Source organism: Bos mutus, chromosome 4, assembly GCF_027580195.1.
Source record: "Bos mutus isolate GX-2022 chromosome 4, NWIPB_WYAK_1.1, whole genome shotgun sequence".
In the NCBI taxonomy this organism is placed as follows: domain Eukaryota; kingdom Metazoa; phylum Chordata; class Mammalia; order Artiodactyla; family Bovidae; genus Bos; species Bos mutus.
In genome coordinates, this window is record NC_091620.1 from 25,293,425 (window position 1) to 25,321,394 (window position 27,970).

The window sequence follows — 27,970 nt, forward strand, 5'->3', positions numbered from 1 at the left end:
AGATCAAATTGCCAACATTTGTTGGATCACTGAAAAAGCAAGAGAGTTCCAGAGAAACACCTACTTCTGCTTTATTGACTCTGCCAAAGCCTTTAACTGTGTGGATCACAATAAACTGTGGAAAATTCTTCAAGAAATGGAAATACCAGACCATCTGACCTGCCTCTTGAAAAACCTGTATGCAGGTCAGGAAGCAACAGTTAAAACTGGACGTGGAACAATAGACTGGTTCCAAATCAGAAAAGGAGTACATCAAGGCTGTATATTGTCATCCTGCTTATTTAACTTATATGGCGAGTACATCATGAGAAACGCTGGGCTGGATGAAGCACAAGCTGGAATCAATATTGCCAGGAGAAATATCAATAACCTCAGATATACAGATGACACCACCCTCATGGCAGAAAGCAAAGAAGAACTAAAGAACCTCTTGATGAAAGTAAAAGAGGAGAGTGAAAAAGCTGGCTTAAAACTCAATATTCAAAAAATGAATTTCATGGCATCCAGTCCCATCACTTCATGGCAAATAGATGGGGAAACAATAGAAACAGTGACAGACTTTATTTGGGGGGCCTCCAAAATCACTGAAGATGGTGACTGCAGCCATGAAGTTAAAAGATGCTTGCTCCTTGGAAGAAAAGCTATGACAAATCTAGACAGCATATTAAAAAGCAGAGACATTACTTTGCGAACAAAGGTCTGTCTAGTCAAAGCTATGGTTTTCTCAGTAGTTATGTATAGATGTGAGAGTCAGACTACAAAGAAAGCTGAGCACTGAAGAACTGATGCTTTTGAACTGTCGTGCTGGAGAAGACTCTTGAGAGTCCCTTGGACTGCAAGGAGATCCAGTCAGTCAGTCCATCCTAAAGGAAATCAGTCCTGAATATTCATCAGACGGACTGATGCTTAAGCTGAAAACTCCAATACTTTGGCCACCTGATGTGAAGTACTGACTCCTTGGAAAAGAACCTGATGCTGGGAAAGATTGAAGGCGGGAGGAGAAGGGGATGACAGAGATGAGATGGTTGGATGGCATCACCGACTCAATGGACATGAGTATGAGCAAGCTCTGGGAGTTGTTGATAGACAGGGAGGCCTGGTGTGCTGCAGTCCCTGGGGTTGCAAAGGTCGGACGTGACTGAGTGACTGAACTAAACTGAAGCGAGGCAAAATAAGATAGTAAATATAAAAAGTTGTAAATACTTCTAAGATAGTTTTATTGCCCAACAGCTATATGGATAACTATACTGTGTCTTTAAATTAAACTTAAATTTTTTAAATAATGAATATAAACATTGTATAATCTTCAATAAATGGAAGAGGACATAAAAAAAATTAAACTCTCCCCTTCACCCTCCACTCAGTCCTACTCTCTACTCCAAAAGACTGTTAACAGCTCAATGTCTAGCCTTCCAGGTTTTTTTCTATGTATTGACATGTATGCACATGTGGACCCTGGCATCTATTCTATTTTAGCTCCTTACATCTTACAGAATGTCTTCTGCATGGCTTTTGTTCTTTTTATACAATATGTCTTGAGTACACTGGATACATTTGTATTCATTAACAGGTCATTCTTTTTTTAAAACCTGCAGCCATTCTTCTGTCCCCTTTGGTGAAAAAAAAAAAAGAGCCAAGACCTTCAAGCCCCAAATCAGCACATTATCTTTTGGAATGTAAGTTTACAAACACAGCAAAAACAAACAAGAAGGTGTTAAAGAAATCCAAGGATTCCAAACAAATTCAAGCAAATTTATAGTTGCCTTCAGCACCTGAAAAATCTTTTCCTTCAAAAAAAAAATTACAGGTTGGGAGGGGGAATTTCTCCAAATGAGAAATACAGCTTTCAAGGTCTCAGAGGATCTGGGAATACCCTTGTTGATTGCCCTTGCACAGTAGGTTGAAAAGCCCCACTGACTTTCATTTCCCTGAAAGACTTGTTCACAGGACAATATTCTGGTTTCTCCATGCAAATTTTACTTACATCGGGGGTTTTGAACCTCTTTCAGTCTGGTGATGTCTGTGGATACTTTTTCAGAATAATATTTTTCATGCCTAAAACAAAATTTGTGGCCAAAGAAACCAATTACACTAAAATGTAGCTATCAAAATATTAAAAGAATTAAATCTGTGATATAGCAGTTCATGTACCTCCCTATCAACACATTAAATAACAAGGTCAAATGGGAATCTAATAACTACTATAATTTAAAATAGAGCATAAACAATACTTCAAGATGTTTGCAGTAAGTGTAATGGGATACAAAAATATCTGGATTTCTACTGGTGACAAAGTCACAGTACAGTTAATACCACTGTAGTTTGTTGCTTACACTTATAATTGATAGATGGGACCAGATCACTTCATGGCAAAAAGATGGGGGAAAAGTAGAAACAGTGGCAGATTTTATTTTTTTGAGCTCCAAAATCACTGCGGGTGGTGACTGCAGCCACAAAATTAAAAGATGCTTCCTCCTTGGGAGAAAAGCTATGACAAACCTAAAAAGCATATTAAAAAGCAGAGACATCACTTTGCTGAAGGAGGTCAGTATAGTCAAAGCTATGATTTTTCCAGCAGTCAAATATAGATATGAGAGTTGGACCATAAAGAGGGCTAAGCACTGAATTATTGATGCTTTTGAACTGCAGTGCTAGAAAAGACTCTTGAGAGTCCCTTGGTCTGCAAGGAAGTCAAACCAGTCTATCCTTAAGGAAATCAACCCTGAATATTCATTCATTGGAAGGACTGATGCTGAAGCTGAAGCTCCAACGTTTTGGCCACCTGATGCGAAGAGCTGACTCATTAGAAAAGACCCTGATGCTTGGAAAGATTGAAAGCAGCGGGAGAAGGGGATGACAGAGGATGAGATGGATGTGACTCAATGGATGTGAGTTTGAGCAAACTTTGGGAGATAGTGAAGGACAGGAAAGCCTGGTGTGCTACAGTCCATGGGGTCACAAAGAGCCAGATTCGACTTAGTGACTGGGCAACAGCAACAACATAATTGATGTAAATGCTAACTTTCAGTTAGAGAATTTTTAAAATAATGGTATTTTTGCCCTATCTATATTAGTTTTTTGGTATATTAATTTGATAGGCTCCATAACAAAATAACACATCCTAGAGGACTTAAAGGAGAAGTCAATGGCACCCCACTCCAGTACTCCTGCCTGGAAAATCCCATGGACACAGGAGCCTGGTGGGCTGCAGTCCATGGGGCCACAAAGAGTCGGACACCACTGAGCGACTTCACTTTCACTTTTCACTTTCATGCATTGGAGAAGGAAATGGCAACCCACTCCAGTGTTCTTGCCTGGCGAATCCCAGGGACGGGGCAGCCTGGTGGGCTGCCATCTATGGGGTCGCACAGAGTCGGACACGACTGAAGCGACTTAGCAGCAGCAGCAGCAGAGGACTTAAAACACAGAAATTTATTTTTTTCTCACAGTTCTGGAGGCTAGAAGCCTGGGACTTCTCTGGCAGTCCAGTGGTAAAGATTCCGCACTTCCACTGCATGGGGCACAGGTTTGACCCTTGGAGGGAAAACTAAGATCAAGCATTTCCAAGCAGTGCAGGGAGGGGAGGGTGGCAGAGAGGAACAAAAAACTGAAGCCCTGGAGGCTAGAAATCTGATATCAAGCTAACAACAGGATCAGTTCCTTCTGGAGGCTCTGGAGGAATATCTGTTCTGAGCCTCTCTCCTAGATTCTGGTGGGGTTGCTGGCAATCCCTTGCATTCCTTGGCTTGCAGCTGCACCACTCTAGGCTCTGCCTTCATCACCACATGATGCTCTTTCTGTGCATCTCTGTGTCCAAAGTTTCCTCTTCTTATAAGGACATCCGTAAGGACAGACATATAGGATTGAGGGTACACCCAAATCTATTGTGATATCATCTTTACTAAGTCCGTCTGCAAAAATTCCATTTCCAAATAAGGTCACATTCAGAAGTTACAGGTGGACATAAATTTTGGGGGGACACTATTCAACCCAGTATACCATCCAAGTTCACAGACTCCCTAGCTTAAATGGAATCAGTACTATGTTTGCAAGAGAGAAATGATGGAAAATTCTAATGATTATCGTGTTGGAGAGTGAAATTATGGAATTTTTTCTTATCTCTACTTTCAGAATGTTATAAAATATGATTATATTACTTTGAGAATAAAAAGTTAATAAAGAAATAATGATGGTATTGATTCTAAGCATTGGCAACTTTTTAGATAATAATTTTTCCTGAATTCAACCTTGGATAATTTCAACAGCATAAAGACAAAGGGACCTGGACAGCAAGAGGAGTAAGACTCCTGATTTTATACATCTGTGAAGTTTCAGATTAACCTGAAAAAATCTCTCTCAAAGAAAAAATATAGTCATGTTTAATTCTTTTGATATAAGAGAAATGTTACCAAAGTCTCCTAGACTTAGGCATCCTTGGACAAAAACAAATTACAATTGCCATGTAACAGTGAGATTAAAAACACTAGTCAACATGCCTTGTTAGAAAGAGGCAGGGAACCATGCATTTATGGGCAATGAACTTTTGACAAGTGTCAAGTGCATTCAAAGGGGAAATAATAATCTCTTCAACAAATGGTACTGCAGTAACTGGATTTCCACAGGCAAAGGAATCAAGCTAGACCCCTAACTCACACCATATACAAAAATTAATCCTCAGTGGATCAATGACCTACATATAAGTGCTAAAACCATAAACTATTAGAAGAAAACAGAGGTGAATCTTCATTCTCAGATATGACACCAAAACATGAGCAACAAAAGAAAAAATAGTTAAATAGGATTTCATCAAAACTTAAAAATGTTTATGCATCAAAGGACATTATCAGAAAAGTGAAGAGACAACCTACAGAATAGGAGAAATTAATTGATAGTTGCAAATCATAATAAGGGTTTAATATCAAGAATACATAAAGAACTCCTAAAACTCAACAACAAAAAGACAACCCAATTTTTAAAATGGGCAAAGGATTTGAATTGACATTTCTCCAAAGGAGATACACAAATGGCCAATAAGAACATGAAAAGATGCTCAACATCATTAGTTGTTAGGGAAATGCAAATCAAAACCACCTGAGATACCACTCCACATTCCCAAGGATAGCTAAAATCAGAAAGACAAGAATAAATGTCAGGGAGGATGCAGAGAAATTAGAACACTCATACATTGCTAACGGGATTATAAAATGGTACCACCACTTATATTTTTCAGAGTTAAACATATGACCCCAAAATTTCACTCCTTGATTTCTATTTAAGAGAACTGAAAACATATCTACACAAAAACTTGCACATATTCATAGCAGCATTATTCACAACAGCCCCAAAGTGTAAACAAACCCAAATGTCTATCAACAGATAGAAAAACAAAATATGATATATCTTTACAATGCAATATTATTCAACCATAAAAAAGAATGAAGTACTAATACATGATACAACATAGACGAACCTTGAAAACACCATGCTCAGTGAACAAAGCCAGACACAAAAAGCCACATATTGTATGACTTCATTTGTATGAAAAGTCCAGAACAGGCAAACTCATAGTGACTAAAACATAAGTGATTGCCAAGGGCTAGGGGAAGGGAGGAATGGAAAGTAACTGCTGTTGGGTATGGATAGGGATGGATAGGGTTTCTTTTTGGAGTGATGAAATGTTCTGGAATCAGATAGTGATGATGGTTGCACAACCATGTGAATACACTAAAAACTGCTGACACGCACACTTTATTAAAGGGGGGATCTTGTTATTTTAGTCATATATCAATAAAAAGTAGCTCATAAGAAATCACCAGCTGATTCAAAGAGCCGACACACTGGAAAAGACCCTGATGCTGGGAAAGACTGAGGGCAGGAGGAGAAGGACAGGGAAGCCTGCCATGCTGCAGTCCATGGGGTCTCAAAGAATCAGACAAAAAGTCACAAAGAGTCGGGCTTAGTAACTGAACAACAACATAAGGCATCAAAATGTTTGATAAATGTGTGGCCACTTAAAAGCCTATTGAGTATCATGTTTTATAGAAACTAAATCTTCACTAAAAATATAAATTTTGCTGTTTGGTACATTTTTCTACTTCATGAAAGAATGATATGAGCAAACGTAGTATGTTTGGCATATTCCTAAGAGTACAGGTCCTACATAGCAGAATAGGCTTATCCACATACATTTTTTGTATATTCTCACCACCCAAAAAACCCACAGCAAAGACGGTGTGACAGCTGGAGCTATCAGCAGAGTTGTTAATTTCACAGGGACAAAAACAAATGGATAAGCTGATCCTGAGAGGGTGATTAGCATGATGCAAGTTTTGGGGGAGGGCACATGGGAACACTATGGAAAGGAGTGGGAGGAAGCAGGATGGCAGGGGGAGGGGCAGGACTGGGATGCAGTCTTAAGGGAGGCCCCAGGGGCCCCTGGGCAACTCTAAAGCTAATGGCCCTTCAGCATCGTCCAGAGTTAGGAAGAGGTTAGGCCTTTTAAACATCTGTCTTGGTTAATCTCTGGATGCAGGATGCCCTTGGGAAACAGTATTAGGTTGAGTATATAAAGTGGGTCTTATGTAGAAATGGGCTTCCTTGGTGGCTCAGATGGTAAAGAATCTGCCTGCAATGTGGGAGACCTGGGTTTGATCCCTGGGTTGGGAAAATCTGATGAACAAACAGCTACCCACTCCAGTATTCTTACCTGGAGAATTTCATGGACAGAGGAGCCTGGCAGACTACAGTTCATGGGGTCCCAAAGAGTCAGACACACTTTGGGTCTTCACGACCCAGATAATCACGATGGTGTGATCACTCACCTAGAGCCAGACATCCTGGAATGCCAAGTCAAGAGGGCCTTAGGAAGCATCACTATGAACAAAGCTAGTGGAGGTGATGGAATTCCAGTTGAGCTATTTCGAATCCTAAAAGATGATGCTGTGAAAGTCCTGCACTCAATATGCCAGCAAATTTGGAAAACTCAGCAGTGGCCACAGGACTGGAAAAAGTCAGTTTTCATTCCAATCCCAAAGAAAGGCAATGCCAAAGAATGCTCAAACTACCGCACAATTGCACTCCTCTCACACACTAGTAAAGTAATGCTCAAAATTCTCCAAGCCAGGCTTCAGCAATATGAGAACCGTGAACTTCCAGATGTTCAAGCTGGGTTTAGAAAAGGCAGAGGAACCAGGGATCAAATTGCCAACATCTGCTGGATCATTGAAAAAACAGAAGAGTTCCAGAAAAACATCTATTTCTGCTTTATTGACTATGCCAAAGCCTTTGACTATATGGATCACAATAAACTGTGGAAAATTCTAAAAGAGATGGGAATACCAGACCACCTGACCTGCCTCCTGAGAAACCTGTATGCAGGTCAGGAAGCAACAGTTAGAACTGGACATGGAACAACAGACTGGTTCCAAATAGGAAAAGGAGTATGTCAAGGCTGTATATTGTCATCCTGTTTATTTAACTTATATGCAGAGTACATCATGAGAAACGCTGGGCTGGATGAACCACAAGCTGGAATCAAGATTGCCAGGAGAAATATCAAAAACCTCAGATATGCAGATGACACCACCCTTATGGCAGAAAGCAAAGAAGAACTAAAGAGCCTCTTGATGAAAGTGAAAGAGGAGAATGAAAAAGTTGGCTTAAAGCTCAACATTCGGAAAACTAAGGCATCCAGTCCCATCACTTCAAGGCAAATAGATGGGAAAACAGTGGAAACAGTGGCTGATTTTATTTTGGGGGGCTCCAAAATCACTGCAGATGGTGATTGCAGCCATGAAATTAAAAGATGCTTACTCCTTGGAAGGAAAATTATGACGAACCTAGACAGCATATTAAAAAACAGAGACATTGCTTTGTCAACAAATGTCCATCTAGTCAAGGCTATGGTTTTTCCAGTAGTCATGTATGGATGTGAGAGTTGGACTATAAAGAAAGCTGAGTGCAAAAGAATTGATGCTTTTAAACTGTGGTGTTGGAGAAGACTCTTGAGAGTACCTTGACTGCAAGGAGATCCAACCAGTCCATCCTAAAGGAGATCAGTCCTGGGTGTTCATTGGAAGGACTGATGTTGAAGCTGAAACTCCAATACTTTGGCTGTCTGATGAGAAGAGCTGAATCATTTGAAAAGACCCTGATGCTGGGAAAGATTGAGGGCAGGAGGAGAAGGGGACGACAGAGGATGAGATGGTTGGATGGCATCATCAACCTAATGGATGTGAGATTGGGTAAAATCTGGGAGTTGGTGATGGACAGCGAGGCCTGGCATGCTGCAGTTCATGGGCTCGCAGAGTCGGACACAACTGAGCGAATGAACTGAACTGAATTCTTTGTTGTGAGAGGCAGTTCTGTTCAGCAGCAACCCTAGCCTCTACCATCACCCCACTGGTAACAAATTAAAATGTCCGTAGAAATTGCCAAATATCCCCTAGAAGGCAAAATTGCACCCATTTGAGAAACACTGAGCTATAGTAACAAGAGGAAAGGTAAAGTGCTATCAGAGGATAAGCCAACCTCTCAATATATGAAATGAAAAGACAAAGTGAGATTTTTATGACCAATCTAGAAAACATATTAAAAAGTAGAGATATTACTTTGCCAACAAAAGTCTGTCTAGTCAAGGCTATGGTTTTTACAGTGGTCATGTATGGATGTGAGAATTGGACTGTGAAGAAAGCTGAGCACCGAAGAATTGATGCTTTTGAACTGTGGTACTGGAGAAGACTCTTGAGAGTCCCTTGGATTGCAAGGAGATCCAACCAGTCCATCCTAAAGGAGACCAGTCCTGGGTGTTCATTGGAAGGACTCATGCTGAGGCTGAAACTCCAAGACTTTGGCCACCTCATGAGAAGAGTTGACTCACTGGAAAAGACTCTGATGCTGGGAGGGATTGGGGGCAGGAGGAGAAGGGGACGACAGAGGATGAGATGGCTGGATGGCATCACCAACTCGATGCACATGAGTTTGGGTGAACTCTGGCAGTTGGTGATGGACAGGGAGGCCTGGCATGCTGCAATTCATGGGGTCACAAAGAGTCAGACACGACTGAGCGACTGGACTGGACTGAACTGAACTGATAAGCAGTGTGGCACAAGCTCAGACAAAAAACCAAACTGCTACTCTTATACTGGATTTTGAGCAAGTGGGGAGTTCAGGGATTGGTGACCTTTCAGAGGTCTAAGTGTGTTGACATTCTCCCTACAAGTGATAACTTGGGTGAGACTATTATTGATTGGTTGGCATTTGGTGGCATGTTTATTGAAGACTTCCCTGGTGGCTCAGATGGTAAAGCGTCTGTCTACAATGTGAGAGACTTGGGTTCAATCCCTGGGTTGGGAAGATTCCCTGGAGAAGGAAATGGCAACCCACTCCAGTACTCTTACCTTGAAAATCCCATGGATGGAGGAGCTTGGTGCAGGCTACTATCCATGGGGTCCCAAAGAGTCTGGGCATGACTGAGCGACTTCACTTTCACTTTCACTTTATTGAAGTGAGCCTGTGATTGGCTGATTTTCAGAATCAATGAGTTGTCTTTGGGTTTGCAAAAGCTCCTTCACTGGGATGAGTTATCAATTGATTGAACTTAAAACTGGTTCTGATTTCTGGCTACTACCATGAGAATGAAAAAAGAAAAAAGTGAAAATGTTATTCGCTCAGTCCTATCTGACTTTTTGCAACCCCATGCACTATAGTCCGCTAAGCTCCTTCATCTTTGGAATTCTCCAGGTAAGAATACTGGAGTGGGTAGCCATTCCCTTCTCCAGGGGCTCGTCCCTGACCAGGTCTCCTGCATTGCAGGCAGATTCTTGACCATCTGAGCCACTAGGGAAGCATACTACCATGAGAATATGGGAACTTAAAAAAAATTCTCAGTACTCTATACGCTAATGGGTAGATGTGGAGTGGAAATTTGTGAAAGTTCTCTTAGGAAACAAGGACATTAGCAGACAGGGAGGATGGATTCGAAGAGATGTGAAAGTCACCTATGAAGGCAGGAGAGGAGGTACACTAGGGAAATGTAGTATGATTACTGGGAAAAATTAAGGGCCCACTTGAGGTCGAAAATAAAGAGAGACAAATCAGCATGTCATTCATTTTTCTTTAACCATATTCAGCTAACAGGGTTCAAGAGCAGAGTGGTGGAACACTGAATTCTATTGTGATTGAGGTTTTGCCAAATGAGAACTACAAATCAAGAAAGGTTCAAAGAAATTGAGAGTACATTCAAGAGAATGTATGCTTTTTAGCTTATATATTTTGCTTTTTATTATGACATTGTCAAAAATACCCAATAATATAAAGAATAATAAGCCCTCATCTATCACCCAAAGCCAACAATTCAAAGCATTTTGAAAAAAACTTTTGCCATCTTTTTTCATCTATTCTTACATTTTCTTTTCATCCAGAATTTTAAAGTAAATTCCAGACATCATTCTAGTTCATCCCTAAATATCTCAAAATGTACCTAAGGACTTTTAAAAACCATAAATCACAATGCTACTATCACATATAAAAGGAGCAATAAGTTTTTAATATTAACTATCAGTCCACATTCAAATTTTGCAAAGGAATGATAATAATGATTGGCAATGAACTAAAGTTGGCTAAGAAGAGAAGAAATACGACAGGTGGTGGAGTTAGTTAGGATCAGTGGAAAGAGTTAGAGCCATAGGTAAAAGTCCTGGTGGGTGGAAACATTATTGGCGTTAGGAGCCCACAGAAAGTGAGCTAGAAGGGTCGGAGTGGTTCCACTTTCAACTTTGCCTATTGCTCACTCATATCAGTCTTTTTTTTCCTCTTAAGAGTCTGTGTATTTCTCTTTTCCACCATCTCATCTATTTTAATTCCGGCACTGATGCTCTCAGGAGAATCTGCAGACTGAATTAGGTCCTTTATACCCTTGGTATTTCTTTGAAGCACTTTTAATTTCAAAAGTTCACGAAAACTTTTTTTTTTAATGTCTAACTCCACTAAGAACTATGTCTCTTTTATTCACTGCTGTCATTGCCATCGCTGAGCACAGCGTCAGTAGAACACCCTCATTAAATATTTTTTGGACAAAGCAGGGAAGAAGTGTTCAATGATGGCAAATACTGGAAACTTCTAAATCCACCCATAACACTGTTTCTAAGAAGAATTCGAAATTATTTACTCTCAAGTCGCCATTCTGCCACATGTAAAAAGATACAACTTTAAACCTTTTGAGTTAAATATTTTAAACCTTGAGTTAAACCTTTTTAAACTTATGAGTTAAAACTTTTAAACCTTATCAGTTAATTACCTTAAGACTAAATCGAGCACCTCACCCCTGCTGAACTCGGAGAGACAGCGCTCTAAAAACCTATCAACCCAGATATGCTCGTACCTAAAAGAAACGATTAAACTTCGTATTTAACCAGAGCCCTCCCGCGAGGGTCTATCTCGTTGTGGTTTTTTTTTGGGGGGGCGGGTTGGGAGGGGGACCACGCTGCACATCACGCGGGATCTTAGTTCCTGCGACCGGGGATCTGAACCCGCCCCTTCAATGGAAACGCGGAGTCCTAACCACTGGACCTCCAGAGAAGTCCCTAGCTCGCTCTAAAACGAGAATTTGCTTCCTTCTAACGTGGCCAAGAAGCGCTGGGCCCCGCGGTGAGGCCCCACAGGTCTCTCGGGCTAACAAGCGGGAAGCCAAAGAACGATCTTAACCGCCCAGAACGGAAGTTCCTGAGCCTTCACACCCGCGGGGAAGTAACTCGGTCACGGACCAAGATGGCGGCGCCCAGTGAGGGGACTGCCTTTACTGCGGGGGTCGAAAAGAATTGGAGTGCGGTTGTTCGCTCTCCAGAAGGGACTCCCCAAAAAGTCCGGCAGCTGATAGATGAGGGAATTGCCCCAGAAGAGGGAGGCGCCGAAGCGTGAGTGCAGCCTGTGTCTGGCGACGGCAAATTGAAGAGGGTTTGGGGGACTCGGAGCAGAGGGGATAGATACCTGGGTCTGTAACTCAGGCGGTGGGGGTGGCTTCGACCCGGGTCTTGAAGAGACTGGGATTACTTCGCCTTGTCGCCTTTAATCTTCTACTCAGGAGATACTGGATCCCACACCGCGGGCGCAATTTTGCCTTAAGCAGATTTTTTCTTTTTTTTAAGCGGGGCGGGAGGAAAAAAAAGGACCGCTAACTAAAAATGCGCACCCGATTCCTTTTGGTTGGACTTCTTAACCTTTTTAAAGTCTTAGACACTTTTGGCGGCCTGGTAAAGTTTATGAACACCTCAGAAAGTTATATTTTTCAATACATGAAGTAAATACATAGGATTATAAAGGATACCACTTACTTTGGAATGCAAAGTAAGGAAGTAAAAGATTAAAAAAGTGATGCAGTAAAACGCTTCATTAGTAAAACGCTTAATTATTAGTAGTAGATATGTTGTCTACTGTAATTTTGAGGTAGTGTTAAGCATAAATGGTATTTCAGAACATACGCAATAACCATAATGTGGTGACAAAATATCTGTGACTTCCATGGTGACGTTTACAGATACTGCTGGTGCTACTGTGTTTTTTTAAATTATCTTCATTCATAATGGAAAGAAATGCTGCATTTCAGTTCAGTTCAGTCGCTCAGTCGTGTCCGACTCTTTGCGACCCCATGAATCGCAGCACGCCAGGCCTCTTTGTCCATCACCAGCTCCCAGAGTTCACCCAAACTCATGTGCATCGAGTCGGTGATGCCATCCAGCCATCTCATCCTCTGTCGTCCCCTTCTCTTCCTGCCCTCAATCCCTCCCAGCATCAGAGTCTTTTCCAATGAGTCAACTCTTCTCATGAGGTGGCCAAAGTATTGGAGTTTCAGCTTTAGCATCAGTCCTTCCAATGAAAACCCAGGAGTTAGAGGTTACTAAAATAAATGTCACTTTTTTCTATCCAGATTTCTGAATCCTCTGAATTTTTTCCAAGATCCAACCTCCCTAAGGCTCTCTGTGACTCTCAGAAGGATTCTTAGAATAAATTACTTTTGAGTTATAGTAATTGATGTAATCTTGAAAGTGAAAGTCGTTCAGTCATGCCCCACTCTTCGCGACCCCATGGACTGTATAGTCCATGGAATTCTCCAGGCCAGACAATTGGAGTGGGTAGCAGTTCCCTTCTCCAGCGTATCTTCCCAACCCACTGGTGGAACCCAGGTCTCCCACATTGCAGACGGATTCTTTACCAGCTGAGCCACCAGGGACAGCCTGATGTAATCTTACTTTTATTAAAATTACTTTTGTGTAACACAGTTCTTCCCTTTACCCTATCCAGGCTCTGCTGAAGTGCCTTTCATTGATTATAAAAGAATTGTTTTGCTGTTTTTTTCTCCTTGCATTTTTTCATGAAATAGCCTAAAAATCTTTACTTAGATTTAAAATTTCAAATTAGTTCCTTTGGGGGAAAAGTGGGTATCAAGTATCAATCTAGGTAGAAATATAAAAACTTATTTTCTGCTTGTTAAAAGAGTTGAATTTGAAAGGTGGTTCAAGTTGTATAATGGATAGAAGCCTTGAGTCTTGTTTTGTGTTTACAAAAGTTATGCAAAGTGCTGTCAGAGACCAGAGAGTGAGGTAAAACAGTTTACCAGTACAGGATTAGCAGAGCATGGTGGAAGTAGAAATTGCTTGAAACTTAGTTATGGCCAAACTGTAAAGAGATTTGAATGCCAGACTAAAGAATTTGGATTCTGTGAAACTACTGAAAATGTTAAGTAGAGAAGTAAAATTTAGAAAGTTTAAAATCTAGAGTGGTGTGATTGATATTATGATGTACAGAGAAGCCAGATACAAAATGTTTAGGCAAAGTGATGCCTTGAAAGGATTACCAGTAGTTCTGCCTCTTTATTTTAGGAAGGACACATCTGCCACATTCCAGTCAGTTAATGGATCACCCCAAGCAGAAGAACCTCCGTTGGAATCTACAAGCAAAGAAGCCTTCTTTAGCAGAGTGGAAACATATTCTATATCCTTTTAGGTTCGTGTGAGTTGCATGTTCTCCTGCTGCTGAATTATTGGGTTTTTTTTTTTTTTTCCAGGAATAAGACCACTTACTCTGATGTTTTAATTTTTAGAATTAAACTTGGTAAGAATTTTTTTTAGGAAAATTAACATCATAAAATATTAAGGGACATTTGGCTTCTAATCTTTTTTTTTTTTTTCACAGAAGAGAAAACTAAGAGCCTGAGAGAAAAAGGAATAATAACTGACATTGTATATAGTGTTTTCATGTTTATTATCATATTTGAGCTTCATCTTAAACATATGAAAATAAGTATTCTTAATCTCATTTTGCAAAGAGGAAACAGTTCAGGTAGATTATTTGATTTACCCAGGGTCAACTTGCTAGTAACTGGTAGAACCAGAATTATGGTGTAAGGCTCTTAGTGCTCAAACCTAATATTATTTTAGACTACAGTACATTTCCTGTCTCTTTCAAGATTTTCCTCTGAAAGTTATCCATGGTTGCACAACAAATTATCCTCAGACTTAGTAGCTTAAAACCACAAACACTTATTATCTCACGTTTTCTGTGGATCAGGAATCTAGGTACAGCTTAGCTGAGTCGTATGGTTCAGGGCCTCTCTCAGACTGTCATCAAAGTATTGGCCAGGGCTAGACTAGTAAAGGATCTACTTCTAAGCTCACTCATGTTGTTGGCAAGATTAATTTCTTCATGGCTATTGGACTGAGGGTTTCAGTTCTTTACTGGCTTTTGACTGGAGCTACATGGGCCTCTCACAGGGATATTTACAACATGGCAGCAGACTTCAGTCAGAGTGAGCAAGCAAGAGAGAGCAAGATAGAAGCTAGATTATTTTTATAACCTAGTCTCAAGCAACATCACATCACTTTTGCTGTTTTCTATTTGCTGCTGCTGCTGCTAAGTTGCTTCAGTCGTGTCTGACTCTGTGCGACCCCATAGACATCCTTCCACCAGGCTCCACCGTCCCTGGGCTTCTCCAGGCAAGAACACTGGAGTGGGTTACTGCTTCCGTCTCCAGTGCATGAAAGTGAAAAATAAAAATGAAGTCGCTCAGTCGTATCCGACTCTTCTCGACCCCATGGACTGCAGCCTACCAGGCTCCTCTGTCCGTGGGATTTTCCAGGCAAGAGTACTGGAGTGGGGTGCCATTGCCTTCTCCTATTTGCTAGACTGTTTTTAATTTAAAAGCAATTACAGACTTAATAGAAAAGTTGTACAGGTTATAAAGAACCTTCTTTTGAGTACTTGAAAGTAAGTTGCCAAAGTGACACCTCATGACTCCCAAATATTTCCCACAAACAATGACTTTCTTTTACATAACCACAATGAAATCATCAAAATTGGGAAATTCACATAATAAATTACCACCGTCTAACCCTCACATCATAATCATTCCATCAGTTGTCATCATAACCTTCTTAAGAAGATCCAGTTAAAATCTTCAGTTTTTCTTTGAATTTCATGACCTTGATACTTTTGAAGATGATAGGCCAGTTATTTTATAGAGCGTATCTCAGTTTGCATTTGTCTGATGTTTGGTTATGATGAGACGCAAGTTGTGATGCTGTGTTCTCATTGCATCCTGTCAGGTGGCACATGCTTTTGATATGCCCCTTTACCTGGATGATCATTCTGATCAGTTGATTAAGTGGGTGTTTACTGTTGTAAAATAACTTTTTCCTCCTTTGTAATTAAGCTGTTTTGTGGGAATGTGCTTTGAAACTACGTAAATATAATTCCTTATCAAACTGTATGTAACTTACTTGTTTGTAGTAGCTTGGTCTCTGATTTCCTTTTTTATTCAATGGATTTTAATCCATTACTATTATTATATATTTTGAAATTCCAGGTGCCCCTGATTTGGTGAGTGGGCGGCTTGGCTACAGCACCCCAGGGTGCTCCAACTTCCCCCTCTATGGGGACTCCCTCTTTACTTCGGCTTTGATGCCTTGCCCTGAGCTGTCTCCCTCACCCTCCTGGCTTATTCCTCTGCCTTGCACCCCCTGGTGGCTTTAGGACTAAATTGTTCAGGAAGGAGAAAGTATTTTAACCATCCTTGTACTGCTGTTCCTTGGATTAATTCCTAATATTGATACAGCATTTAAAAATTATTTCATTTTGTTATTTTTTGTTCTCAGTGAATTTAATTTGATTGCCACTTTGATATGATAATTATTTATTTGACCTAAGCTAGTTAAGTGATTCTCTGACTTTTTAAAAAAAATTTATTTAGTTTTTAATTGAAGGATAATTGCTTCACAGAATTTTGTTGTTTCCTTCTTTTATTCTACAGAATTCAAACTCCTTTAACATTTATATCTAGATTCTATTTCTAGCCTTCAGTCCTTTTGCTGCTATTAAAATGTTTTCAATTTCCAATATCCCTTGTAAAAATACAGAACTTTCCTGCAACTTTCATGTTTTCTCCTTTTTGTGTGTGTGTGCTCTGTAAAACAAGAGCTCTGTAGGTAAACAGAAAAAACCGAGTGTTGAATGTTAAAGATCAATAAATGATTTTATTTTTCCCATACTGTAGATGCTCTTAATGCTCTCGGCCTATTTAAAACACACATACCACCTACACACATTAATATATAACAGTCAAATTTAGGGCAGGGATGAATAATGAATATTTTTAATTTTACTGACTTTATTCTTCAGAAGGTAAAAGCAGCAGTACAGAGGAGTGATAAATATTTCTGTTGTTTGACCTTCACCATCCCCTGTTGCTCAGGCAAATTCGGGTACTTTCACTAGTGTTTTCAAATCCTTAGAATTTTTTTATTTTATTGTATTTATTTATGGCTGCAGTGGGTCTTCATTGCCGTATGCAGGTTTTCTCTAGTTGTAGCAAGCAGGGGCTACTCTTCGTTGCAGTGCACAGGCTTGTCATTGTGGTGGCTTCCGTTGCAGAGCACGGGCTCTTGGGTACTCAGGCTTCAGTAGTTGTGGACCTCGGGCTTAGTTGCTCTATAGCATGTGAGATCTTCTTGGACCAGGGGTCAAACCTGTGTCTCCATCATTGGCAGATGGACTCCCAAACACTAGACCACCAAGGCTGCTGCTGCTGCTGCTAAGTTGCTTCAGTCGCCTCCGACTCTGTGTGACCCCATAGACGGCAGCCCACCAGGCTCCCCTGTCCCTGGGATTCTCCAGGCAAGAACACTGGAGTGGGTTGCCATTTCCTTCTCCAGTGCGTGAAAGTGAAAAGTGAAAGTGAAGTCACTCAGTCGGTCCGACTCTTAGCGACCCCATGGACTGCAGCCTACCAGGCTCCTCCATCCATGGGATTCTCCAGGCAAGAGTACTGGAGTGGGGTGCCATTGCCTTCTCCGACTCCATCCCACAACTCCCTCTGAATGTGTTTATTCCTAACTATACTAAGAGTGAATTAAAGTTTTCATTTCTGACTTACTCATTTTAATGTAGTCATGTTTTTCTTAACATGAATACTCTCTGAAATGGGCAGGCAAGCCCTCTGAGCTGTCTCCACTGGTCTGTGCAAAATACGGCTGGGTCACAGTTGAATGTGATATGCTGAAGTGCTCCAGCTGTCAGGCTTTCCTCTGTGCCACTTTACAACCAGCTTTTGATTTTGACAGATGTAAGTATAAAGTACAAATTACGTTTTTCTCCAAGTTCAAAAGATATCTATGCTAGCTTTTCTGAAAAGACTAGCCACTTGTGTTTGATCAAAGAATGTATCCTTCTATATATAACAAGGTAAATTTGTGATTTTCTTCACCTTAATTATTAGCTTCAGTCATTACTTTTTTTTTTAAAGCTCAGCTACTTTAGAGTGAACCTGTCTGTACGCATTCTGGGAAACTAGCAGCAGTATGTTTATGTTAGGATTCTGAAATTTATACTTTAGGCTCAGAAACACAGGGCATTAATGAAGGCTCACATTTTTTAATGATCTGCCTTATAAAGATACATAATAGCTCCTTGTTAACTGGTCTTAGAATCTTGATTTAAAACTTGTGACAAATATTAAGATGATGCAGTTACTAATATTTCATATCTTTAAAAATTGCCTTAGTTATTTTTATTTTTAGTTGTATCTATACTCTTAAAAGCTCTTGGCCATTGGATTTTGAATCTGTGATAGTGTTTTTTAAGGCATTGTTACCTGTATGGGTTTCAGATAAGGAGCGATGTGCTGAGCTGAAGAAAGCCTTATGTACTGCCCATGAGAAGTTCTGTTTCTGGCCAGACAGCCCCTCTCCAGGTACTTATTCCCAGCATTTCCCCATTATCATCTCTTTGGTCATTGCATTTCTAGTATTGTCTATTTCTTTGTAAAAATCTAGTCTTTGAAGTTTCTCTTTCCTCCTTTCTATTTGTGCTTTACAAGAAGCACTGACATTAATTTATTCTTACGTCATTATTAAATGCATTTGACATGACAGAGATTAAACTATGCCTACGTTATCCTGTTTAATCCTTGCAGGGGCCCTGGGAGGTAGATATTATCAATCTGATTCTTAGGTAAGGAAACTGAGAATCAGAAATCTTAAAACCAACTAGTGAGGAGCCATAACAGTGGTTTTATCTGATTTCAAACTCTGCCTTTCTTACGTAGCAAACCAGCCCCATGTTCTACCCAGGCCTCCTGGTACACTAATGGCATTAATGGTGGCAGATAACAGGTTCATTTGCTAAGGAAGACTCACAGGACTGCACATGAGAGTGATTACAAATCTCCAGTTTATGACAGTAAAACAGCACAATGTATCAGTAGCACTGAAGTGAAGGTATCACAGGGGCTTCTCAGGTGGCCCAGCGGTAAAGAACCCACCTGCATACAGGAGACTCCAGAGACGAGCCCTGGGTTGGGAAGATCCCCCGGAGGAGGAAATGGCAACTCACTCCCATATTCTTGCCTGGAAAAATCCCATGAACAGAGGAATCTGGCAGGCTACAGTCCATGGGTCACAAAAGAGTCGGACATGACTTAGTGACCAAACAACAACAACAAAGGCTATCACAGCCAAGGACTCCCCCGCCGTAAGGAGTATGGAGAGGCCAGGTGCAGGCTCCTCTCGAGCTTCCCGTGGAAGAGCTATGGCAGTACGCCCTTTCTCTTGAATCAGAAACCACTCATGTGTGCATAAAGCTCTTCAAAACAAGGGAGCCCGAAATGTAGTCTCAAGTGGTACTTGTTTATATTTTGCTGGTCTCGGAGGCATATTGTTGAGTAAAGCCTCAAGAGCACAGCCTTCTGGGGGACTCACCAAGACCAGAGACAAAACTCTTTGGACCCATAGAAAGTGTCTCTGTTTTATTTTTAACTTTTTAAGTAATTTCTAAAATTTTAGTGTTTCAAGTATTAAAAAAATGTAAATAGTAATATAAGAAGCATCTCTGTATCTACCACTCAACCTCACCAATTACTACATTTTGCTACCCTTGTAAACACCCACCTTGCATTCTTTCTGTTGATCAGGAAGAATTACAAATACAGCTGTGTAGTCCTCCCCAGCCTCATTCCCTGCCTCCCTGTCCTGCAATAATTACTATCGTGAATTTAGTGACCATGATTTGTTACATGGTTTCTGTATCTACAACATTTTCAAGTATCTAGAGGCAGTGTATATGGTACTATTTATTTGTTTTACATTTTTCTATAAATGTTATCATTCTGTATATATTCTACAACCTATCCTTCATAGGGGGAGTCAGCTTTTTTGAAATTAATCCATGTTGGCATATGTAGCAGGCTTGAAGCTTTATAGTTGGTAGAACCATCTAAAATGTTAATCTGAGAGCTGAGGAATAGTGTTTATCTAGTTGATTCTCCCTTTGGGAACACTGGCTTATTCATTTTAGAACCTCCTGTCAGACCCTCTTTCTACATTATTGTTGTGTGTGACTGTAACTTGAACACCCTTTTCACCAAGTTACATGTCATCACAGGTGTTAATCAAGCTTTCATTCTTGGTACACTTCCTACTTACTCTAGCATAGTGGCTCTTTCTCTGCTTACACAGATTTTGAGCTTTTGGATGTACAGATTAATGTTTTTAATCAAATTTGGGAAGTTTTCAGATCATATTTCTTCAAATATTGTTCCTGCCCCTTCTGGGTCTCCCATTATGCAGCTGTTGGTGTGCTTGATCAGGTCCCACAGGCCTCTGTTCATTTTCCTTCATTCCACATGGATGCTCCTTCTCTCCATCCTTGTGCCACTGATATCTTAGAGGGATTACTACTTCAGATCACCCCACTGTCTGCTAAGCTTATTTCTTTGCATCTAGGCTAACCCCTTAGTCTCTAAACTAGTGCATATATTCTATATATTTTTCCTTTAAAAAAATCTTCCAGTAGTTTCTCATCAACATACATTAATAAAATTATGGCCTGACTGCTGTCTATACTTTAACCTTCTCTTCGACTCAGCTCCCCACAGGAATAGTGTGTTCCAAGTCTGAGAAACTATTTAAAATTCCCCACACGTGCTGTCCCTTAGGGCTTTACTTTTACACATTGTTGTTGGTCTTTCCAGTTCAGCTAAGACCTGACTACTTCTGATAAACCTTTCCTGAGACTCTGCTTTCTAAATATAATCACAGGGACTTCCCTGGTGGTCCATTGGTTAAGACTCCACACTCCCAATGCAGAGGGTACAGGTTCAATCCCTGGTCAGGGAACTAAGATCCTGCATGCCCCACAGTGCAGCCAAAAAATAAAACAATCACAAAAGTATCATCCCAGCCCTATCCAAAAAAAATCGGTAATTTCTTAATATCATCAAATATCATCCATTTTACATTTCCCCTGCTGCTCTATGCATGCTTTCTTCTTAAAAGTAATTTGCACCAGTATATCTTCAGTTTACTATTTCCACAGATCGATTTGGAATGTTGCCATTGGATGAGCCCACTGTTCTTGTTAGTGAATTCCTAGATCGTTTTCAAAGCCTTTGTCACTTGGACCTCCAGCTTCCTTCCTTGAGGCCAGAGGACTTAAAAACTATGGTGAGTTTTTCTTGGCTAGCATACAGTGGCCTTCAGTTGTCACCAGCATGAAGCATTTCTTTTAATGACCAGAGGATGAAGATAGCTAAGAAGAGAACTACTTGTTTGTCTCTCAGCTGACCTTTTCCAATCTCTACTGGAAAGGTGACTTGAGGGTTTAAATAAATGAGTTCTATTTACACTTTTAGATATGATGCTCTAAGTGGCATAAATTCAATTTTATCTCAATTTGTTACTTAACAGAAGATACTGAAATGTGGCTTCATATGGCTTATTGCATACCATTTTCCAAGGAAAGTGTTAGAAAAGTTATAAACTCCCTTCTCCCTTGTAAACAGAAATTTTGAAATGCTTTGGCCCATCTGTACTTTGAACATTTACTGTCCCGTTTGTCATCGTGTGATTATTCTATCAAGACAGACTTTAAGGAAATAGAAGCTATTATTTTGCTTCTTCAATTGAGAAGCTGTTACGTATTTTAGCATCAGACTATAAACATCTGATGCCTGTTATAAATGTCCATTTGTCCCTAGCCAAGGCAAATTTTATTCACTGTGTCATGGTTCTGTATTATTCTTGGAACAAAAGTAAAGATTCTGGCAAGCTCTTCTGTTGTGTCAAAAGCAAATTCAGGGCTTCCTTGGTGGCTCAGAGAGAAAGAATCCACCTGCTAATGCAAGAAATACAGGTTTGATCCATGGTCCAGGAAGATCCCACTTGACGTGCAATAGTTAAGCCCACGTGCCACAACTATTGAGCCTATGCTGTAGAACCCAGGAGCCACAACTATCGTGAGCCTACATGCTTTAACAACTGAAGCCCACATGCCATGGAGCCCGTGCTCCACATCAAGAGAAGCCACTGCAGTGAGCAGCCGGCACACCGCAACTAGAGAGAAGCCCAGGAAGCAACAAAGGCCCAGCACATCCAAAAATAAAGTAAATTCAGTGTCAGGGCAAGATATAAGTGGTAGTCGTTACTTGGTTTACAGATTTCAGAGAAAATATGGAGTTGGTAATTTGAAAGCAAGTTGGTACTAAGAAAAGATGAGGTAGTTCCAGGAAAACTGTTCCCTTTCTCACAGCAGACCCCGGGCAGGTCACGAAGTGCCTGTGGATACCTTAGCCTCTGCTAGAAGTAAGTCTACCTGAGTGAAGAGAATTGTCTTTGTGTTTATCATTTTTTCCATGACTTTTGCCTTGTACCATCTAGATGCATCATTATCTATGGCTTCTGTTCATGGTGGTTGAAATTTGTGTAAGTCTTTCATGTTGGTTCCTTTGTAGTGCTTGACAGAAGACAAGATCAGTCTTCTCCTGCACCTGCTTGAAGATGAACTTGATCACCGGACTGATGAGAGAAAAACTGCAACCAAATTAGGCTCAGACATCCAAGTGCACGTCACTGCCTGTATTCTCTCTGTGTGTGGCTGGGCGTGTAGGTTAGCGAATGTGCCTGGGGACATAAACCGTGATGACACTATATACCCATGTATATCAGTTACTCTTAACATTTGTAGATCACGTGGTATTTGTGTGAGAAAGGCAGTGACAGAGAAAACCTAAGTGGGTGGAAGAGGGATAGTAAGAATTAGCAACCAAACCAGAATGAGAACTCAGGAATTCGTGAACACACCTGAACTTTGTTTCTTTTACTGTCACTTCCCAGTAGGAAATTTGTGTTCCTGTAAACAGTGAAGCTCCTTTCCAGTTTTAGAAAGGAAAAATCAGTTTAATTGATGAAATCTACCAAGGAAGCACCAGCTGAATCCTCTAGGCCCCAACTTGGTGTTTCCATTCCAGCTGCTCAGTTTGGCACAGAATCCTTCTGAGACAAGACTGTCAGACCAATTTTGATTTACTTTAAATATGCTTTCTTTGGTACATTAAGGACTATTCTTTTATAGGGAAAAACTTTTAAAAGGGACATGAGAAATTTATAAAACATATCTTTAAAATGGGGCTTCCCTGGTGGTTCAGACAGTAAACAATCTGCCTGTAACACAGGAGATCTGGATTTGATCCCTGGGTCGGGAAGATCCCGTGGAGAAGGGAATGCCTACCCATTCCAGTATTCTTGCCTGGAGAATCCCATGGACAGAGGATCCTGGCAGGTTACAATCCATGGCATCACAGAGAGTCGGACACAACTGAGTGACTTAACACTTTCATCTTTAAAATAATCTTGCCATAGATGGCACACTAAGACCCCTAGATCTTCCTATAGGAAATTCATAACAGGTGATGAAGTTAGGTGCTGAGATTGGAGGATAGGGGCCCTGAGAGGAGGTGGTCCCCAGGCCATTGGACCGCCCAGAGATTTGTTTGATGAGATGGAGCATACTCACAAATCATCATGCTTAGTCCCTTGGCAGTGTTACCTTCTGAGGAAACCCACTCTCTTTTCTTTTCTCACATAGTTCTTTGTTGGAACCCATGCAGCTCTCCCTGATAACTTGTTCACAGTGTATGAGGAAGGTGGGGCTCTGGGGCTTTCAGCAGATCGAGTCGTCCATGACCGACCTGGATGCTTCCTTGGGCCTGACCCCTTCCCCCGTCCCGGGATCTGAGGGCCGGCCAGAGCGCTCCCCTCTGGTGCCCGAGTCTCCTCGCAGGATGGTGACTCGGAGCCAGGATACCATCTTTTCCCCAGGCTCAGAGCAGGTATAGACTCCTTTGGCTTGTTTGGGGTGGACTTTTTAAAAACATCATTCTTACCAAAAATGTTGATGAAAAATTGGATATTAACTTAGATTAATTGATCAGAATACCATAGAATGGTTTTATTCATTAGTTGCACTGGAGATGCTAAATTCATTATTGTGTATGGAAATCTGTTATTCTTTGAAGAGTTCGGTTACATAGTTCAGAAACTAAATTTTATAGTTTTTAAAATGTTAAAAATAAATGTTAGCTTTCACATACTTCTAGAAATATTTCTCCTGACCATAGTCATTAATTTCATTGTCCAACATCTCCCCTTTCCTTCAGGCTGAAAAGAGCCCAGGTCCCATCGTCTCCAGAACTCGGAGTGGGGACTCCTCCAGTCCTGTGGACCGTCCAGAGCTGGAGGCTGCTAGCCCTGCCACCAGAACCCGCCCAGTGACCCGCAGTATGGGAACAGGAGACAGCGCCGGCCTGGAAGTGCCATCTAGTCCTCTTCGAAAAGCCAAACGGGCTCGCCTCTGCTCCTCCAGCAGCTTGGTGAGCCCACCTGCATGCTTGGAGGTCCCTGAGCACGGCCGCATGCGAGCCCTCACCGTGTATACAGCGTGGAGAAGCAGGCGCGAGCCGAGCCTGGTCCTGCGGCTGTAGGAGGCTGTGGGAATAAGTTTAAAGATGGGACAGTTGGGTGACTAGAGAGGGGAAAAGAAATTAAGGGTTTTGCCTTTTGTTTCTTTGGGATGGCTACTGGAGACATGATAAATTTGTCTAGCCCAAGGGACAGTAGTGAGAAAGGGGAACAGACCTGATAAGTTGTAGTTTAACACAAAGGGAGTGAAGGGATTTTTAAAATGAGAGGGAAGTAGATGGGCAGAGTTTAAAGAAGAACATAAAACTAGAAATGTGAGCGTCATGAGATTCTGAATTTTATGACTTAGAGCAGCGCCTCCCTGAACTTACACAGTGTCTGCCCTTCTTTAACACTGACTGCTCTGCCTCCTTCCTCAGGACGCCTCTTCCCGAAGCTTCTTTGATCCCACGTCTCAGCATAGAGACTGGTGCCCTTGGGTGAACATCACACTCGGCAAAGAAACCAAGGAGAATGGTGGCACGGAGGTGGATGCCAGCACTCCGGCAGAGCCAGGCTGGAAGGCAGTGCTGAACATCCTCTTGGCCCACAAACAGTCTAACCAGCCCGCTGAAACCGACTCCATGGTGAGATAAGCCGTTGCCCTGATCATGTGCAGCGCTTGCTGTTTATGAGATGAGAAGAGGCTGTTCCTATAATTAGCACCCTGCCTGCCCTCAGTTTTCGCAAGTCAAGATGGACTCAGTCTGGGTTCATCCCAGAGAACAAACACGGGACTGGTTCAGTGTTTCTGCAGTTTAGCATTTGGCATTCCACCAAATTCTGATAAATACTTTGTCTTTTCTACTTAGATGACTCGAAGTAGAAAAGAGAGAGAGAAACAGCAAGAGGTAACAGGCCGCTGCTCCAGCCTCGTGTTGCAGAGCAGCTGCTTTTTCCACCTGAGTTGCTGTCTCTTGGACTTGGAGCCCTGGCCCGTTAACGTAGCTGTCTGCACGGAGCTCTGTGCTCTGCTACCATGAGCACAACTTCATTCCTCATGGCGGGCACCTTGCTTTGCCTGTGTTCCGAGGCCCCAGGCTTGTGTACCGACCCTCAGCTGCCATCACACAAATGACTGCTGCTGGTTCCGCTTGTGGGTAAAAGCAAACCAGTCACGAAAGCTGAGAAAGCAACTCAAGCATTTGCTCTATGCCAAATATGGAAGCGAGAGGACGGTGGGCATTAAGGAATCATTAAAACTGCATTCTCTTTCCTTTGCTGGCTCATTTCCAAATTTGCCATGTCACCTGCTTGATACAAATATAGTAATTTCTGACTTCTGTTCCCTCCAAGGACAAAGTAAAATAATACTTGCCAGCAGCTGTTTATCAGAAGCATTCCCAGATTCATGGTTTTGTAGGGTTATAGGATTCCACTGGAGGGAGCTGCTGTGATGCTAAAAGCTCAAGAATGTACATTCATACCCTTAGTAAATATGCAGGTGATGGTTTTCCAAGTTTTTGCCAAAAAAAATTAAAAACCCTGCATTTTTCCAGTTTAAAACCTTGGAAATACATAAAGCAATCTGAAGACAAATGTTTTGGCCCACCTTGCAAATGGGAGAGATTAGGTCTGTCTTTGCATGAGTTCTTTTGCCTGGATCCTCATGAAAAAATGTATGGCAGTTCTAATTAACTCCCCTCTGTCACTGTTACGCTAACTGGAAACCCCACGGGGCTTTTTTTTTTTTTGGTAGTGGGAAAATTTGGCCTCATAAGTGGCCCTGAGTTCCAGGAGTTTGAAGGTCTGTTTTGGCAACTTGTCTGTTAAGATTCCCCACAGCTGTTGTGTGACTGGGAATTATAAAATTTAAGAGGCTCTCCTGTAAAGGATCTTGAAGCTAGAAAAAAGTTTACACTGTTTTCCAACTTAAATTTCTTTCAATTTTGTCACTGTATTAACTAAATTGCCCTCAGTCACGAGTAAGAGTTCAAACTTTGCCCTCCTAGAGCTTTATTAAGACATTCAGCCACAAAGAGGATAAGGAAACAGTGAAAATGTCATCTTCTGTCAGACGTTGGAGGGAACTTTGTGGGTTATCTTGTTAGATGTGTTTGTGCTCTCACCGAGACCCTGTGCTCATCTGTGACTCTCCAAGGCAGAGGGAACCAAGTGTTCTGCTTCCCTGAGAACTTTTATCTTTCAGTGAACTGTTTTGTCTCCCTGTAACACCATTTCTCAGAATCTCAGATCACTTCGCAGGCATGATCAAGTGGCAGTGAGATTCTTCCTATTATTAGCTCTGCTGGCGAAAACAGGAAACTGAGAAGGCCAAGGTCATAGCTTAAACTCTTCAGAGTCATTTAACTTTGTTTCATTCCTCAACCTTAGATTATTCCATGAGTACCAGCTAGGCATCTTATGAATATGAATCCTTGTTCACAGGGCCAGTTCAGCATCACAGATGAGAAGTCAGTGCAAAGTGTGTGGTGCTACACTGATGGCGGGTCACACGTGTCATGCTCTCTCTCATACAAAGATGAGGACACATGCGGATGCTTGGAGGAGGACATAAGCCGTATTGTTGAAGCGCCGAGTGTGTTAGCAGTGGTATCACAGCAGACTCAAGCTGTTTGATTCTTAGTCCAGCTTTTAGCTACCCAATCCAGTATTCTTGGGCTTTCCTTGTGGCTAAGCTGGTAAAGAATCCTCTTTGAATGCGGGAGACCTGGGTTTGACCCCTGGATTGGGAAGATCCCTTGGAGAAGGGAAAGGCTACCCACTCCGATATTCTGGCCTAGAGAATTCCGTGGACTGTATAGTGCATGGGGTCGCAAAGAGTCAGACATGACTGAGCGATTTTCACTTTCACTTTGTGTATAGCACTGTATACAATTAACTTGTTTTATTTACTCCTAGACATATCTAGATCATCGTGGGAGAAATTTACAGACCACATCTTAAAGCTATTACCCTTTGTCTCTGTAAAGGAATTTAATCTCTAATAATGAACTTTTCTATCTACAGAGTCTCTCTGAGAAATCAAGGAAGGTATTCCGAATATTCCGGCAGTGGGAATCTCTGTGCTCATCCTGAAGATATCCCAGCCCTTCCTGCAGAGAAGTGGAATGAGTGGCTTTGAAAAATAAAGCCTAAATTCCTTTTTGAGCAGCTGATGCTAACGTTTTCTCCATTCTGGTTTAATCACGAGGAGCCCCTGCCCTTGCGGACGTGTGTCACCACCTGCATCTGACAGGAGGAAATCTGTTTGCAGCACAGGGATGCGGGCAGGAGAGGCGGGGCGAGCCTGGCTCTAGCAAAGGAGTGCACGATTCCAGAACTCCAGAGAGGACCCCAGCCTTGAGCGGGTTTCATGTCTGAGGTCGGGGCAGTGTTTTGAAGACTCTTATGTCCCAGGAATATGTAAGTGTGTGTTAATAAAACATTTGTTAAGATTCTTACAGTTGGAGAACTATTTTCCTCCTTGTCTAATGGGCTGATATAAAGGAAGCTGAGACTGAGAAAACTACTACAGTGGAGCAGTAAACAAAGCCAAAATTTTAGTTTTCAGATTGGCTGCAAAGCCTGGAGTTTATCTGTGGTTCTAGTCAAAGAGGTATTCCTGAACAGAGACAAGACATTGTTTCCTGCATCACCAGACCTCCTGATGCGTTATAGTGAATGGTAAGCTCATGGCTTTCTCCCTTCACTTGATAATAACAAGAATGAGAGATGCCGAAGGGAGGAAG

The 27,970-nt window shown here is 41.5% G+C and overlaps 1 protein-coding gene across 2 annotated transcripts; it reads left to right on the forward strand.

The window, feature by feature from the left end:
• Positions 1–11,529: 11,529 nt before the first annotated feature.
• ZC3HC1 (zinc finger C3HC-type containing 1) lies at positions 11,530–27,804 on the forward strand. 2 transcript variants are annotated; one of them, XR_011463953.1, is made up of 11 exons: positions 11,530–11,912; positions 13,875–13,986; positions 17,461–17,611; positions 18,155–18,238; positions 20,860–20,987; positions 22,274–22,428; positions 23,407–23,650; positions 23,978–24,190; positions 24,659–24,865; positions 27,249–27,644; positions 27,786–27,804. XR_011463953.1 is itself a non-coding variant. In XM_005905275.3 (10 exons), exons 1-10 carry the CDS (start codon positions 11,767–11,769, stop codon positions 27,315–27,317), a joined length of 1,509 nt encoding a protein of 502 aa, XP_005905337.1. In that variant the 5' UTR covers positions 11,530–11,766; the 3' UTR covers positions 27,318–27,679. The 2 variants fall into 2 exon arrangements, 1 of the variants encoding a protein (XP_005905337.1); XM_005905275.3 differs by lacking the exon at positions 27,786–27,804 and having other exon boundaries at positions 27,249–27,679.
• The last annotated feature ends 166 nt before the right edge of the window (positions 27,805–27,970 follow it).

Coding starts and splice junctions, on each gene's coding strand:
- ZC3HC1 (XM_005905275.3), top strand. CDS start 11,767: ATGGCGGCGCCCAGTGAGGGGACTGCCTTTACTGCGGGGGTCGAAAAG. Junction 24,191..24,658: donor TCTGCTCCTCCAGCAGCTTG/GTGAGCCCACCT, acceptor CTCCTTCCTCAG/GACGCCTCTTCCCGAAGCTT. Junction 24,866..27,248: donor CCGCTGAAACCGACTCCATG/GTGAGATAAGCC, acceptor TTCTATCTACAG/AGTCTCTCTGAGAAATCAAG.